The sequence below is a fragment of the Euleptes europaea genome, chromosome 6 (assembly GCF_029931775.1).
Source record: "Euleptes europaea isolate rEulEur1 chromosome 6, rEulEur1.hap1, whole genome shotgun sequence".
NCBI classification, from domain to species: domain Eukaryota; kingdom Metazoa; phylum Chordata; class Lepidosauria; order Squamata; family Sphaerodactylidae; genus Euleptes; species Euleptes europaea.
Window position 1 is genome coordinate 22,457,466 of NC_079317.1, and position 17,453 is coordinate 22,474,918.

The 17,453-nt window shown below is 41.3% G+C and overlaps 1 protein-coding gene across 1 annotated transcript in view; it reads right to left on the bottom strand.

The window, feature by feature from the left end:
• The window catches only part of PAPOLA (poly(A) polymerase alpha), a 40,429-nt gene extending 23,682 nt beyond the window's left edge, over positions 1-16,747 (bottom strand). The window contains exons 1-7 of the mRNA XM_056850963.1: positions 16,626-16,747; positions 7,432-7,605; positions 4,993-5,059; positions 4,338-4,419; positions 2,837-2,946; positions 2,459-2,512; positions 577-688 (exon numbers count right to left, since the gene is read on the bottom strand). Coding sequence (XP_056706941.1) covers positions 577-688; positions 2,459-2,512; positions 2,837-2,946; positions 4,338-4,419; positions 4,993-5,059; positions 7,432-7,605; positions 16,626-16,633 — 607 coding nt within the window. The 5' untranslated portion in view covers positions 16,634-16,747. The remainder of the gene's footprint in view (positions 1-576; positions 689-2,458; positions 2,513-2,836; positions 2,947-4,337; positions 4,420-4,992; positions 5,060-7,431; positions 7,606-16,625) is intronic.
• Positions 16,748-17,453: the final 706 nt, after the last annotated feature.

The following is a 17,453-nucleotide window of genomic DNA, read 5'->3' on the forward strand; positions in this document are numbered from 1 at the left end:
TTAGTTCCCCGCAAACTGGGAAGTCTGTGCCAGTGCTCTAACATTTACTGTCAATGATAGTTTGTGATTACTTTTTATCATGCTCTAGCTTGCTGCTTGTTACAGGTGACTACAATACTACACGTTGAATCAAGATTTAAGGAGGATTTACATTGATAAAATAAATTATGCACCTGACTTAAGAGCAAACTAATATTTAATAACTATGACACCAGGAGATGCAATCACTCAAAATAACATGTACTCTTGCCTATTAAGGGATGAAAAATACATTTACACAGCATTTGCTATAAGTAAATCTGCCCTGTACTTCAGATCTTAATGCTAAACAGTTTTTTCATAGTAAATAGCGTCCTAAGAAAGGTCAGTTTGATGTCTCTTGAAATAAATAAGTGTTAGCAAAACAAATAGATTTGCAGCACAACCATTCATCAGAATTCAAATTTTAATCAATGCATAATGAGAAACTAATATGTGATTATAAAACTGATTATACAAAGTATTTTCTTGAATTTTAAACAAAATCTCCCTTCCCATTACTCAAAGAGGTTCCAGGTTAAAGTATAATATACGCACCGTTAAGACTTCGTATGCATCGAATGTCTAAATTTTTAAGCAGACTATCATCTCGAAGGTCTAGGTCTTCAGGAATAGTTTGCAGTGCTAGTCGGGCAAACAAGATATCAATCTAAACAATCAAGCACAAAGAAAGGAACTTGGTTATCTCACTGTATCAAGTTATGAAAATAATTAAGTCTATGACACCAATGAACTGCTATTATTGTAGAGTACCTCCTGTTTTTCAACATGAACAACTAATTTTAGTACCATGGTCAGCTTTATGACATAGGCTGCAATCTGAACTATTGAGCTGTTAATGAATCTTGCATAGAAAATTAAATACTACAGACAACACTCCTGTCTGACAGAGGTCTGTGTTTGCAGCAGCCTCCAAATAACTTAATTCTCTGCACAACCACTTTGGCAAGTATGAATGTTATCTTTTGCAAAAAAGAACAAATCAATAGATGCCTCACAGAATTGTGCTTCAGACTCACTTGTCCCCCAGTAGCACATTCGGAGGGGCATTTTGGGTTGCAGTGGGAGACTGGAGGTCAGAAAGTTGAACTCCATGGGTGGGAACAGTTAAATTACCAGGAACACTCCACTTGATTTGGAATTCTTTGTGCTGTTACTACATATACTTGCAAGTCCATTGACACCAATGCCATACCACTCACATGATATCAGGCCACCGCAGATTAATCTAACACAATCTAGACTGGATTGTGTTAATCTACGGTGACCTGATACCATGTGGCTGGTATGGCTTTGATGGAAAAGGACTTTGCAAGTACTTATAGTGGCTATGTTAACGAAACAGATAATTTTCTGCAGGCTCCATCCTGAGATGTCGTGTTTTGCTCCCAGAGCTGTCTTTTGTGATTGGCTTATTGAATATCTCTTTCACAGAAGAGTTGGTTTTTATAACCCGGTTTTCTCTAGCTTTAAGGGAGTCTCAAAGTGGCTTACAATCACCTCCCCACCCCAACAAGCACCTTGTGAGGTAGGTGAGGCTGAGAGAGTTCTGAGAGAACTGTGACTAGCCCAAGGTCACCCAGCAGGTTTCATGTGGAGTGGAGAATTGAACCCAGTTCTCCAGATTACAATCTGCCACTCTTAACCACTACGCCACGCTGGCTCCCCCCTTCCTGCTACAGCTCATTGTGTGTGTGTGAAGTGCCGTCAAGTCGCAGGCGACTTATGGCGACAGCTCACTACTCTCCCCAAAATGCTGCCCCAGCATGTTAAGGGATCTCCAGAAAAAGAAATTTAGGCAGTAAACACAAATTCCGCAGTTTCAAGCTTATTCCACATACAAAGAAGTGCTTCCTATGCAAACAATGATTCTATCAATACACATAGAGAGGTTCCCCCTACTCTTCTGGTAAAGGTAAATAAATTAAGACACACACAACTTTGCAGCATATACACCCTACTCTGACAATTTGGATGATCTTTTTTAAAAAACATCTAGCCATTCACCTGGAATATTAAACATAATTAGCTCTCTGAACTGCTTGAGAATGTTTCAACAGGCCAGCTCACATTTGGCACGGAAGCACTTTGTACTCCCAAACGATTGATGGACTGCCTGAAGTACAGGCACATTTTAAGTGAACTGATCTCTCCAAGCGGTAACTGCATATATAGTTATTATAATTTGCATTTGCAGTGACATTTTTTTCGAACAGCCACAACAGTGCAAATTGCGGTGGCCCTGGACCAATCTTAGCTGGAGAGGACTTCACCCAAATGAAAATTTATTAGCATGGCCCCATATACTACGATGGGAACTGCCATCAAATGTGAACTAGCCCTAGGTGAACAGATGTTCCTTTGGTCAACTGTAGAACAACTAAGTGCAGTGGTGTGAAAGAAAGCATAAAATACTTACCTCTATTCCATCAAAACACAGTTTGATGACGGGAACAAATGCTTCTTCAACAGCCTGAAACATAAATGTTTTGATATGAAGAGCGCTTATACAAGGTGTACTTGCAAACCTCATCTCTTTACAAGGCTGGATTCAATGTCTTTTTCATCCTCCAGTTCTGATTTACAGCAGTAAGCCATTACAAAAGGTACCAGATTTCAGTACAGGAAAATATACTATGACAAGCTTTCATCATTTTCAGAATCATTACCTTTATTTTAAAAGCCTGGAATCAAGACAGCTCTCAATGTTCAGTGTTTGTATCATTTGGAGGACTTATAGTCTCCATATGCTTTTTACTAGGCCTACAACACCTCCCAATAAAAAAGCCCCACCTACCCGCAAGTCTTTCACTTCTTCCTGCAATTTGAGTTTTTCATAAAATGAGGTGAAAAAGTCACTCCTATCAACGTGCCTTGGCGCCACACACAACGCATCAATGTCCGCACCTAAAACAAGCATGCAGAAATGCTTATTAGCTACTATATACATATCGGAAAAGGCTTATAATGGAGCAATGGCAAGTATTTTAACACAATCCTAAACCTAGCCAACTCCACTACAATACTAAACCAAACACCTATGTTCAATAGGAGTAACAACTTTTATGTCAAAGCCCATACATATATAATTAGCAATCACATTAAAGCTATCATGATCAAAAATTCTGCATTGTTACTTTTAATGAATGATGGCTATACAAAATGTTAACTCTTACTGTCTCTAAAGCAAGTAATTTGATAACAAAGAATTGTTAAGTACAGCAATGACATGAATACAAAAGAAGTTGTATATGTTTGAAGAAGTAAAATACTTTATGTTAAACTAAAATGGTGACTCATAGTATTCTTTACTATTAAGGTTGACAATCACACAATGAACGGTATACTTTTATTTTCCAAACATAATGAATTGTACGTATATATAGACTACAGGGAACTTCAGAACTATCCAAACAGAACTGACTATTTGGTCCTACTAAGCAGAGCTATTTTGTGGAAAACCTGAATATAGGCTGAGTCTCCAGTATGTTTAAGTGAAGTACCCTAACAAAGAAAGAAGCTGCAAAACTGATCTGAGATTCTCGATATTTCAATGAGAACACAGCACTACTTTGAATCAGACACCACATCTCACTGTATTTCATGTTAGACATACACACTAGGTCTCTGCAAGCTGCAGCAATGTCTATACCAAAACAAAGGAAGCAAAGTATGCTAGACAAAAGCTACCTTAGCCATTTTCTCTTATGTTACCTGTGTGCTAGTAGACTAAGGTATTTTTTTTCCTTCATGCTTTTCAGAGGTCTCAGGAGGCTGTTGTGGGAAGGGGCAAGTGGAAAGACCCTTGAGCGCCTTTTATTTATAGCTCATAGGATACAACCATTGGCTTGCTCCTGCAAAACTAGCCAACGGTGATGAAGACTGCTTGTCTTGGCATGAGACATTTATACTGTCCTAGGCATAAACCTGTTGCATCATGTTAGCTGCATATTGCATTTCATGGAATGTTTACAACTGGTAAAGTTATATTTTTGTATACAATCACAGTGTAGTTTGTGTAGATGAACTTGCTGTTACATAAATGAAGATTTGGCTAGATTTAGAAAGTAGATCTGCTATGATTAGTATGATACAGGCTCCAGTCAATGATTCGACCAATCACATGATTGGGGACAAAAAACCTTTGTTGCAAGTAGGTGATTTTTGTCATTTGCAACAGGCTTTTATATTGCATCCCACACTGGCTACCAAGAAAACACTGAAGTAACAAACAAGTTTTATAGAAATATAGTGTTTAAAATATATTCTCTCATAAACACAGAAAGCAAGCACATTACCTTTTGTGTGCACACCTAATCTATACGATCCAAATGTAAATATTTTCCCTCCAACATTTTCTATTACAGATTGTGGAAGATTCTAAGGGAGAAAACAGAAGATTTTTTTAAAGCAATGCAAAACCAATGAGACTGAAGTTCATCAAACTGATTGAAGCTAGTTTTCAGCCATGAATCAGAGCTTTCTTCGGTTGTGGGGTGCTGATAAGCAGCAAGGATACAGTTATCCAGCTATTGCTACATAATCATGCAAACTGGCTGCTGAACCAGATGTCTGCTATTCAGTAGCTTCAGGAGGGAAATATAACCCCACAATACTTGCTGCCATCTCAACAGCATTCTATTAGTTTATCTAAAGAAACAGTAATGGGTTCAAGCTTGGTATAGCACAAATCAGTTCATCATACGGAATCAACTGCATACTCTATAGAAGTCTGGTGGGTTTAATTACAAATTCCAATCAGATTCCTTTAATTTCCAATAATATATTCATGAGCAGAAAAAATTATAGGGTCAGAACCAAATACTTCTTTTCTTCCACCAATGTCAGCAAATTTAGTAGTTTTAGCATGTAGATTAAATTTAAACAATGAGATGCAATAAAATTAGTTCAACTCAAGAAACCACTTTCGTATCAACATAAAGTCACTCATACCTTAATTTCACTGATGTCCCGTATCCATTCCTTTACCAGGTTATTCAGTTTTCCCAAAATCAGAATTCTGTTGATGGAACAAGATTACATACACAATTACACCAAACCAAGAAATGTAACAAGAGTATTTAAACATCTAAGATGTGCGTACTCTAACATATACACAGATACTGGGGAGCAATTTAGCTTATTAAAACTAATTCCAAAATCATTTATCAAGTTTGGACTTCATCTCTTCTCTACAGAATTCAGAGCAATACATATAGGAATTCTCCCATTTGATCCTCACAGCACCCCTGTGAATTGTTCGCAAAGATGCCAGGAAAAAAAGGGCCTCGTCAATTCCTTTAATAGCAGCTTGATGAGAGGAAGTGAGCAGGTACGGCTTTTCACAGCATGCAGACCAGCTTTACCACCTAAATGCCTCACGTAACAGCCTTCTGTCAACAGATGAAAAGTGTTGTGTTTTGTCTGGTGTCCCTCAGTGACCCCTCCTTTCCGCCATATGATTTAATCTGCTTGTGTATTTTTAGCTCTGGTTTTATAGTGTATTTTTATTACATTTGTTTGTTAGATGCTTTGGTGGCCCTGGTTGGATAGAAAGGAGATGCAAATACTATAAAGACATATCAAATTGTTGGGGCACCGCAACAGAGACCAGCTCACACATTAGCAACCCTTCCTCCAGAGTAGATTTGATGAGCTACTCTCCCCAAATCTCTACCGACCTCATTTACAGTTCTCAAGCCACAATGCAAGAGATCATCGGGGAGAAAATAATTTTTACTTATGGAATATTTGGCACTGACTTTCATGATCAGGATACCCTTATTTCAGCAAGGGCAAGTCCTAGAAACTAGAAGTTACTGATGGCAATGCTTCTGCCCACATAAGCTTCAGGGCCACAGCAGTAATAGTTACTGGCACAAACAAACTACTAAAGAAGCTGCCGTAGCATAAGAAACCGGAAGTTCCAGACTGCAAGGATTTCCTTCTCACTCCTTTTGAAAAGGAAAACCCAACATAGTCTACTCACAAAAGTGACTTAAACTGGCATCCCAGACCAATCAAAGTAACACCAAATTTAAAAAACCAAATACAGAACTTCAGACCCTCCCATCTAGCAACATTTCCTTTACTAAATCAAAGCTAGTAAGAATAAGAGTAAATCCTTAACAATTCTAATGCTAAAAGAATATAACCGCTTCCAAATCAAAATTTTGGTTTTATAAGATGGATCCAAAGACCTGCCAGCAGATCTCTGCTGTTGTAATGAATATCCTCCCCCTACCCCCATCAAAAGACCTTTGGGAATGGCTGGGTGGGGTCTGCAGAGGGAAGGAATGGGGAATCTCTTCGGCTTACTGGAGTCTGAATTGATCCTACTGGATAGAGCCCGAACTCTTTAGTGTAACTCATTAAACTGAATCAATGTGCCATCCTCTGAAGCCTGTCCACCCTCCAATTCTTTCCAGGTCCCAAGCCAATAGCTACCTATCACTCCTTTCGGGTCAAGTCAATACAACCCAGGAGTCAGTTCTCACACTGTCAGAGGCAGTGCTGGCCCTGGAATTAGACATATAATGTGTGTGTCCAGTGCAGTATCTGGGTGTCAAGATGGTGCAGGACGTGACCATGCAAGAGTAATTACAATCCCACAGCAATCAAAGAGATGAGCAGTAGCAATAACAGGAGACCTTCAGGTGCCATTTGAAGGTTGGCAACCCTAGAGGAGAGATGAAGCTCAAAATCTGTATGTATGAGTATAAATATTTTGCAAATTAGTAATGTGGACATGGACTTCTTGGATCCAAACTTTTACAGATTGGAGCACACAATCTCCATGGAATGGCTCTCCCACAATCTCCATGGAATGGCTCTCCTCCTAGTAAGCTTGAAGCCAGGGTCCAGCCCCAGAATCTCCAGTATTTCCAAACTCGGAGCTGGGTCCAAATGATTTCTCTTTATATAGCTCCTTATCTTCCAGTCATGTGGTAACAGAATGGAATTGTTCTTAAGAGTGCTTTTAAAAGGGGAATAGGATTGTAGTTTATAGCACTGTTTATTGCTAGAATTATCTTGTTTGGCTGCATTTTAGGTCACATCTTGGGCTTTTAAAATTCGCTTTTTGTATTCCAGTCTCATTTGGTATTGTATGTTTTCACTACTTTGTTTTTACATTTCGTAGTCCGTCCTGAGTCTCACTAAGAAAGGCAAGTAAATAAAGCAAATAATAAAAAGATAAGCAGTGTAAGTTATGCAAACAAAAAATTGTGCTCAGTTAGAGATGAGGTTTCAGCAGTACTGAACATCTGGTCAGAACTTTCAACTTGCAATGACGGGAATCTAGAAATAATCTGAAAAATCAGCCAACAGCTCCCTACAAATCTTGACACTGATTTTCATTGCTCCACAGATTGAACAGATTGTACCACTCACCTGCGTTGCAGTTCTTCCTCCTCCTCGAAGACACCAAAAGGTTTTAGGGTATCAATTAATTTCTGAGTAAGCAGACAGTCACTCTCCTTGGGGGCAGCTAAACTGATGGGTGAGGTAATGCCATAATGCTTCTGTGGTTGCTGCATTTGCTGTGATCCCTGGGTTGTAACTGGACTAATAAAGGTAAACAAGACAGAACGATTATGATAAACCCCATTTCAGTCATAAATTAGTTTCTTGCATTCTAAGAAACACAGAGGAAAAACCTTAATATCACCTCAAAAAACAGATCAAGAAGCATTTTCTTGGTAAAACCTTGTATGATACATTCAACTAGTACAAAATAAAGAAAAGGTGGGAACAATACACTGAAGAACTATACAGAAGAGATGAAAGAATAAAAGATTTTTTTTAAAGGATAAAAGATTCTTTCCAAGAAGAATCTTTTGAAGAAGAAGAACCTAGTTTTAGAAAGTGAAGTGAAAGCTGCATTGAGAGCAATCGGGAGAAACAAATCACTAGGAGCAGATGGTATATCAGTAGAGAGATTCCAAGCCACAGAAACGGAGTCCATCAAAATCTTGACAAGAATATGCCAACAGTTATGGAAAACAAAACAATGGCCCACAGACTGGAAACAATCCATTTACATTCCAATTCTCAAGAAAGGAGACACCAAAGATTGGAGCAACTATCGGACTATCGCATTAATTTCTCATGCAAGTAAAGTGATGCTCAAAATCTTACAGCAAAGGCTGTTACCATATATGGAACGAGAAATGCCTGATGTTCAAGCTGGTTTCAGAAAAGGAAGAGGCACTAGAGATCATATTGCAAATATACGCTGGTTACTGGAGCATACGAGAGGATTTCAGAAGAAAATCAGCTTGTGTTTCATAGATTACAGCAAAGCTTTTGACTGTATGAAAAGCTATGGCTGGTTTTAAAGGAAATGGGTGTGCCACTACATCTGATCGTCTTGATGCGCAACCTGTACTCTGGACAAGAGGCCACAGTTAGAACAGAATACGGAGAAACGGAATGGTTTTCACTTGGCAAAGGTGTCAGACAAGGATGTATTTTATCTCCCTATCTCTTCAATCTATATGCAGAACATATAATTAGGAAAGCTGGATTAGATTTAGATGAAGGTGGAGTGAAAATTGGAGGGAGGAACATTAATAATTTGAGATATGCTGATGACACTACATTATTGGAAGAAAATAGTGAAGATTTGAAAAGACTACTGCCTTGCTACACACACACACACACCTAGGTGTGACATGAGCTTTTTGGCAAGAGCCATGGGGCTCTCTGCTGTCAGCTCACAACCTGTGGCTTTTCGCATGAGTTAGCCTGAATGATCCAGGACCAGTCCAGAAAACGGTTTCATGTATTCCCTGACCTTCCCCAGTTTGTTCATATGTACTTTTTTTGCTATTTTGTGAGTCACTTTAGACCCACCCCCTGGCAGAAAGAACTGAATAAAAAAACCCTAAGAAAATACACTCAGATAAATACACATAGGGTCTAGCTTTAGTCATACACCATTATATAGCTGCCAAATGTTCATAAATATATGAACGAGTAGCTTTAATCGATAGAAAAGGAACACTAGCCAAGAAGCCTGAGAAGGATATTATTGATGGCTTTGAAATCTTTATGAATATGATGAGACTACTTTTTGGCATAGTTAAATTGTGGAACTCCCTGCCCCAAGATGTGGTGATGGCTGCCAACTTGGAAGGCTTTAAGAGGGGAGTGGACATGTTCATGGAGGAGAGTTCGTAGCTACTAGTAAAAATGGATACTAGTCATGAAGCATATTCTCTCCAGGATCAGAGAAGCATGCCTATTATATTAGGTGCTTTGGAACACAGGCAGGATGGTGCTGCTGCAGTCGTCTTTTTTGTGGGCTTCCTAGAGGCACCTGGTTGGCCACTGTGTGAACAGACTGCTGGACTTGATGGACCTTGGTCTGATTCAGCATGGCCTTTCTTATGTTCTTAGTGTAGATCTAACACTAGCCTCACTATTAACTCCCAATTGAGAAAATCAGAAGGGTAACCTGCACAATGAGCACTTCTTCCTTCTACCCCATCCCCTCTTGAAAGGAAATTCTCTCCCACCCTAACCACAACTACAGGGACACAGCCTTAACTGATTAATGTCAGTCACAGGTGAGGTGTGTATTTAACAGCTGTGCTGATAATAGTTAACAGAGATGCTTACTACCCCACAATATTTAGAAAAGGCACAGCTATTCCCTCACACACACACAAGTTTGATACAGCCACTGTGACACACTGGGCTTAAGCCTACCAAAGTTTACACCCCGCTGTACACCCAACTGTATGCTGAGGAAATGCACCACAGCAAGGGAGGCTACAGTGAGGAGGTAAAATAAGACTAACACCCCAGTCCTCACTGCACTCCTTGCAGCAGTGAATATTGTTGACCTCCATGGTGGAGTTTTATCGTTTTATAGTTTATTGCTTTTTTCATAATATTTATATTGTAAGTCACACTGAGTTCCACAAGAAATGCAGCTAACAAATGCAACGTAACAGAAAGAAAGGTAGAGAAGCACTACTCTGACAAATCCTTCTACAAAAATGTTAGGGTCCAACCCATTATTAATGGATGAATTTGGGATCCTCCATTTTAATTCTTTATGGAGCGAATGAAATTTCCCAACTAATGTTACCTATTTCTCTGATAATTCAGCAGAACTCAGTGCTAACCAACATCTCTGCAGATTTATAAGCAACTGCAAGCCACATTTAGCCCCATAAAGCTGAAGATCTGCATTGCCACGTGCTACTGTACCTATCACTCTACACCATTAGTGTACTATGAAGTAAAACATCATTCAGCATGCTATATCCCAAGGATGTCTTTGCAGGTACATGGTGCAACTTATCTAAAGATCAGGCAACAATATTGCCAACTTATTTTCAAGAGAGACTATATGCATCAAAACACTCCACAGTATTTCTTTCTTATCTAGCAGGACTAGACCCGGGGCCAAATCCCAGCTCTGTCACGGAAGCCTGTTGAGTGACCTTGGAGAAGTCACACTCAGCCTGACCAACTTCGCAGGGTTGTTGTGAGGATGAAATGAAGGAGGAAATGTTGTAAACTACTTTAGGCCCCCACTGGGAAGAAAAGTGGGGCATAACTGAAGTAAGCAAACATTTTCCTAAGCAGAATAAAGCTTTAGGAATGCTAGACATCAAATTATTTTCCATTAAATAAACAGTGACTAAGCCCAGTGAAACACTTCTCCTAGAGTTCAAGGGACTCCCACAAATAGTGCTGTAGCTTCCAAAGGCACTTCTACTAGTTACAACTTGGGGAAAACAATTTCGTTTTATAATCCAATTAAGCTTTCACTAATGTTTCAATATACTCTAACCCAGTACATAGATGCTCCAAAATTTACATTTTCTGACTACATCAACATTAAATGTACTTAACTGTACAAAGCAAGCACCACTAATGGTACCTCCCTTACTTTACACCTTCTATGAATGCAAAGGACAATAGCAGAGTGAGAGAGCTGGAAGGAGGGAGATAAGGAATCTGGTACAGATGGTGAAATGTGACATGATTAGCTATCTACCCCTTGCACTTTTTGGGTGCTAGACTGCCTGCCCCCAAATTATGCAAATGTTTTCTTTAATGTATTCGATGTACATTATAGCATGTATAGATTTTAGCCAAGCCAAAGAGCACCTTCATAATCCATTCCAAATAACACTTAGAACTCCTTTATCCTCAAGGTAGAATAGCTCAGACATAACTGTGAACCATGGTTTGCTGCTATGTACATGTTAGGATATCCTCCATTTGTAAGCTACCATCTTCTTTCAAGGGTAGGCAGCTAATTAAGCTACTTCTGCTTTTACAGCAAACTATAATGCACTTGAAATTCTGTTTGTTTTTTTCCTTCCAGGGAAAGCATGCAAGCCAGAAGATTCCCTCAAACTTGTTCATATAACAATAAACCATAGTTTGTCACTATTCCTAAAAAATGCCATAAAGCACATGAACAAAATACACCAGTTCAATGGAAATTGATACAAGGAAATCTTATTTAATGCCTGATATTTTCTAGTGTTACAAAAAACAGCCCTCCAACAAGTATGCACACAAACTTATGTTTGTTAGAATAAATGCATCCATATTATGTATCTCTCATCTGCTAATGAATAATGGACAGTGTTTCTGCCAAATACTAACTACATGCACCTTCCATCAAACACTTTCAGGTCTCAAGGTAGCACAAGTGCCTTAAAAACTTTCAAATAAGGGCTGATTACCGGGTGGAGGCACTCTGCTCATTTTAAAGTTCATAATTCTTCCATTAGACCTCCTTCACAAAGCATTTTACTTTTTCAAATATCTACCAAGTACAAGAAAACTAAGTACAAAAAACTTTCCACTGTATTCCAACAAAACTCCAATAAATTCCCATTTCCACATAAAATCCTGACTAATGTCTTGGGATAGCAGATGGTGCAAACAAGCTCAGAGCTGCAGCCAGCACATACACTGAGGCCTTAATGCGAAGCCTCCCTAGAATCAGCATATGCCAGAAATACTAGAAAACAGCCACATGCTACCTGTTCAGCTAACAGTGGTTGCCAAGGTGGTCCTAAAGGCAAAGTTAAGTGTTGGCAGATTGCGCTGCAAGAGATCAGAGGTACTCACGTCTAGCCTACTCTAAATATTGTTGAAGGCTTTCACGGTCAGAGTTCATCGGTTCTTGTAGGTTATCCGGGCTGTGTGACCGTGGTCTTGGTATTTTCTTTCCTGACGTTTCGCCAGCAGCTGTGGCAGGCATCTTCAGAGTAGTAACACTGAAGGACAGTGTCTCTCAGTGTCAAGTGTTACTCCTCTGAAGATGCCTGCCACAGCTGCTGGCGAAACGTCAGGAAAGAAAATACCAAGACCACGGTCACACAGCCCGGATAACCTACAAGAACTAGCCTACTCTGTTAATCTTAGACGGAATCTAAATCTAATCTAATTCTGAATCTAAAGCATGGTAACAGGACTCAAAAGCAACAAAATGCTCCTTGGCATCCTCAAAGTTACTATAAACACCACCTGCAACCTACTGAGTCAGCTCATTAGTCTACCAGGGTCAGTATTATTAACCTTCACAATGGCTTTGGCAGCAATCTTTCACACCACCAACTTCATCCTTTTAACTAGACAGGCCAGAAATTCAAACATCTGCATGCAGAGTAGTTGCCCTAGCATGGAGCCTTGCTCCACACAAATTCATTTTGTATACCTTTGCATGATAATGGGACTTGCATACTGAAAACAAAGGCACCTCAAAACCCATTAAGGCAGACTCTGCACTTCCATCCAAAACATACTGTTGAAGTGTTGCAAATCACTCCAAAGGTCTAAGCAACGCATCCTAACATTGATAATGTCCAAAACAAGCACACCCTCTTAAACCCAAAAAAGGGTTCTTGATAACTGATGTCAGGAAATGAACAGATTAAACTTTACAATGGTTCCAGAACTATACTATTAAAAACCTGCTACCTGGCCACTTTTAAAAATGTAAGAAGCGTGTGCTCCACTGTATAATTGATCAGGTACACTCAGGAATGACAAATTATTATAGACAATAGAAGGATCCTACAGTCAAAAGACATAATGAAGCTCCAAATGTTTATGATGAGATGAGCACTGGGAGGGAAAAGAGCTACATTTCCCATCAGGTGATGGTGGCATTTTCCAGCAAAATATTATTTGGGCAGAATTCAACCATCATCACGCAAATCAGTAACATTGCCTTGAAGGAATTGTCTAGATTACACGAGCAGTATTTATGAACGTGTTCTAAAATACTGCTCCCAGATTAGTGTCACACAATGGAATGGATATTACAAATAATGTACCTTAGTGCTAGCAGTATAATGCTAGCCAGTTATCTAATGCCACAATTCAACAGCAGATTCAATTGATTCTTTTATTGATTTCAATATCATAAGCATGTGACATTTTGTGCTGAATCAAGAGCATAATCAGTTTCAAATTTAGGCAAAATGTAGACACTTTAATTAAGTGCAGAAGGACACTGTGTACAGGTAGAATGCGAAATATGATTGCATTGTTAGGGATTTCAAACACCTTTTCTTCTCACTTAATTCCCAATACTTTAAAAAGGCAATATGAACAAATTAGGTAGACAGCTGTAGAAAGCTATGATCAGCTATGGCATGCTTATCAAAGTTATGGGTACAAAATAAAGAATTCCAAGACTCGATATGTATTCATAATACTGAAGAAATGTCCAGTAACACCTTAAAAACTTTTTAAAATTATTCCAGCATCATCTTTTGTGAATCAGTACTCCCTTCATCCGAACACTAAGGTACATTATACACAGTTTATACACAGAATTCTAGAAAAAGAGTGGGGAGAATTTACAAAGAAAGACAGGAGAAGAACACAACCCAGTCTAAGAGTAATCATGCCATTCAGAGTGGCACCAACCAGTACCAATAGTAGATAGACAAGGTAAGATAAGCCAGAACAACTGGGAGGGCTGTCACCCACTTTGAATAGATTGAATTTTCTTTGATTGAATTTTCTTTTTGACTAGAAGGCCTCTCCTTGCAACTTATCCCCACTCCCCGCCCTTTCTGTTGCTTGAACTCTTAACAGCTTGGGATGGCCAGGCAATGTAACTGATCAAGTGAACTCTGACCCACAAAGGCTTATGTTGAAATAAATTCTTTAAATCTTCAAGATGCTACTGGACTCCTGCTTTCACTGTGTTACAACAGAGTACAACACAGCTATTCCTATGGACATTACAATACCTTCTTATCCCAATTCCTAAACCTCTGTTGTAACAAAGAAATTGTAATACTGCTGCAGGCATTAACCTAAAGAAACACTTAACAGTTCAAAGAGAACCAGTACATTTTAGTTACTACAGCATCTTTATAAAAATTCAAATCTTCAGATTCAAATTTCACCACTTTCCCCAGAACAGTTCTACTGAAATAAGTGTCTTCCAACACAAAGATAATTAGAATTTGTTAGTGTTGCTATACACACACAACTGCTACCTTTCAGTTAACTATGCTACTACAATTTTATTCAAAATTGTTAAAAAGTTGGTATAGGAGGGCTTCCGTGCTCAGCTTTAAAATGGTACCACCTCAATCAAAAACCGCTTAAACACACAAGAGTTTTTATTCCAGCTATATTTTCATCAGGGCTACAATCTCAGGCATGCTGACCCAAGCCTTTGCTAAAATTAATTCCAAGTATACAGGACTGAGCTATATCCTACCATAATTCCAAATACGAATCCTGAACTACTTATTTGGTAAGAGTAATTTGTTAGTAGCTTATTTAAAACTCCCACTGTGAAGAAAATATTTAGCACAAGTTTTATAAGAAACTGGAAAAAACACACTCCAGAAAGGAAGAAATGCTCATTTAACCTTCCCACCAACAGATCAAAAATCAACAAGAACTCCTGATACTAAGAAAAATCCACTAATGCCACATTATTATGGCAAAGTTCATATACTAAATTTGCTATAGGACAAAAGCTGACTCTTCTATCAGTATAAAACCACTGTGGTTTGCATACTCCAACGCAACCCATTTGTATAGGGCGGATCTGAACTAAAAGGGATAGTACGAAGCCTTTCCTTTAGATTCATTCATCACTGCACCCTCAATACATTATTAAACATCCATACTTTTGTATACAAACACGCAAAAAGCCTCACAGTAAGTCCAACGGAACAGCACGTGCTAACACTTTAAAAAAACCATCAGGTTTCTTACTGAACCCTGTAATACACCGCCCTAGCATGAGGAGGCCAAAACAAAAACAAAAGAGGAAAAGAAGTACAAGGAAGAAACGAGTAGGAACTTTCTGTATTGCACAATGTTAAAAAGATTGAGGGTGCAGTGATGAGTGAATCTAAAGGAAAGACTTCTGTCTTCAGACCCAACTAGAAGTCTTTCCTTTAGATTCATTCATCACTGCACCCTCAATACGTTATTAAACATCCATACTTTCGTATACAAACACGCAAAAAGCCTTACAGTAAGTCCAACGGAACAGCACGTGCTAACATTAAAAAAAAAAACCATCAGGTTCCTTACTGTAACCTGCAAAACACAGCCCTAAGCATGAGGAGGCCAAAACAAAAGAGGGAAGGAAGCAAAAGGAAGAAAACGAGTTGGAGCTTTCTGTATTGCACAATGCTAAAAAGATACTTGGGACCGTGATCCGCCCACCCCATCTGAAAATAAACAAACAAACAGGACTACGGTCACACAGCCCGGATAACCTACAAGAAGCAATGAACTCTGACCGTGAAAGCCTTCGACAATAAACAGGGCCATATTTCCGTATAACGTGAGAGCCTGTCCTCCTCCCCCCCCTTTTTTTTCTTTTCTGGAAAGAAAACACCTGCAGCTCTACCATACCGACGAAACTCGGGCCTGTTGCTATTTCCGAGCATGCGGCGGGGCGGATCGAAGATGCAATGGTGTTGGGGGGGGGAAGAGAGAGAGGGGGCTTTTGCAAACGGGCAATGGTGGCGCTAGCCCCCCCCCCTCCCTTGCGACGACCCGGCCGACTGCAGCCCCCCAAAAAGCCAACAACGGGAGACGGCTGCGCGTCTTCCTAGGCCACAGGCGGCGGCGGCAAACCGCTCCCCCGCCGCCGCCGCGCCTGAGACGAATCACGTGAGCGGGAAAACAATCCACCGCCGTAGTAGCCGGCGACGGGGCCCCCTTGCCACAGCCTCGCCGCCGGCCCTGGGGCTAAGGCCGAGGTCGGACAGGCGCCGTCTGCGCGCGCACCCCCCTCCTCCTCGGCGCCCGCAGTTTAACCCTCGGGAGCGGGAAGAGATAAGCGCGAGCCGCCGGGGCGCCGCGTGGGAGGAAAAAGAGGACGCGGCCGGAGGGGAGGGGAGGCTCGCCTCATAAAGAGAGATGGGGGGGGGAGGGAAGGTCGGGCGACGGGGCGAGCGGGGAACGCCGGGCGGCCCCGGAAGAGCTCGCTCGGGCGGCTCGAGGAGGGCTTCCGCGAGGCCTCCCGGGCGTGCTCGAGACAGACCCACACACGCGCGCGCGCACACACACTCAGTCCCCCCCCCGCCCCTCCTCCGACCCAGGCCCCAACTTACAACGGCATCGTCTCTCCGGCTGTGGTGAAGCGCCGCCGCCTCTTCCGCGGAACAGTCACTCTCCCCGCCCCTGAGAAGCGGGCGCCGCGAGCATGATACGGGCCTGGCGCTGGTCCTCTCGGGGAGGGTCGGGGGAAGGAGGCCCTCGCTAGGCCTGGCGGGGGTGGCGGCTGCTGCTCTCGCCGCCGCTTCTTCCGTCTCGTCTTCCCCTCCGGCCTCTTAACATGGCGCCCAGGCGCTACCACAGCAACGTTCTGGGGCGGGGGAGGGGACAGAGGCGTGGAGGAGAGCCAGTAGGCGTGCTGACGCAATCGATCCGCCCACCACCCCCCCTCCCGCGGCCCTCTTTGCGCCCAATGACGCCAAGAGCGCAACCGCGCGTGCGCTCCGCCTGCGCTGCCTCGCCGGGCCTCACGGGAGACGTAGTCTTGAAAGGAAGCGTTTGAAGTTAACGGTTACCGCGGAGAAGGCGCATGCGCTTTTGGAGGAGGAAAACGGGTCTGGCTGTTCCTCCTCGCTGGGTCGGGCGGTTCGCTTAAGGGTTGTGAGAGTTTCTTGGCGGCTGAAAGAGATTTCCCATCCCCACACACACACACACGTATTCTGGTTTAATTAAAAATGACAGGAATGAAAAATGTTATTCTTTAAGTAGTCCAATAAAGTACTGATAGGGTTTTTAAAGTTGGTCGGGCAACCCCCCCCCCAAAAAAAAAAACGCAGGGAAAAGATGAATGAACTATGACAGAACCTCCATGTGCAGAGACAGTGTATTTTGGGATAACAGGCTAGACTAGAGACATAGAGCCGCCATCCTTGGCTAAACGGACT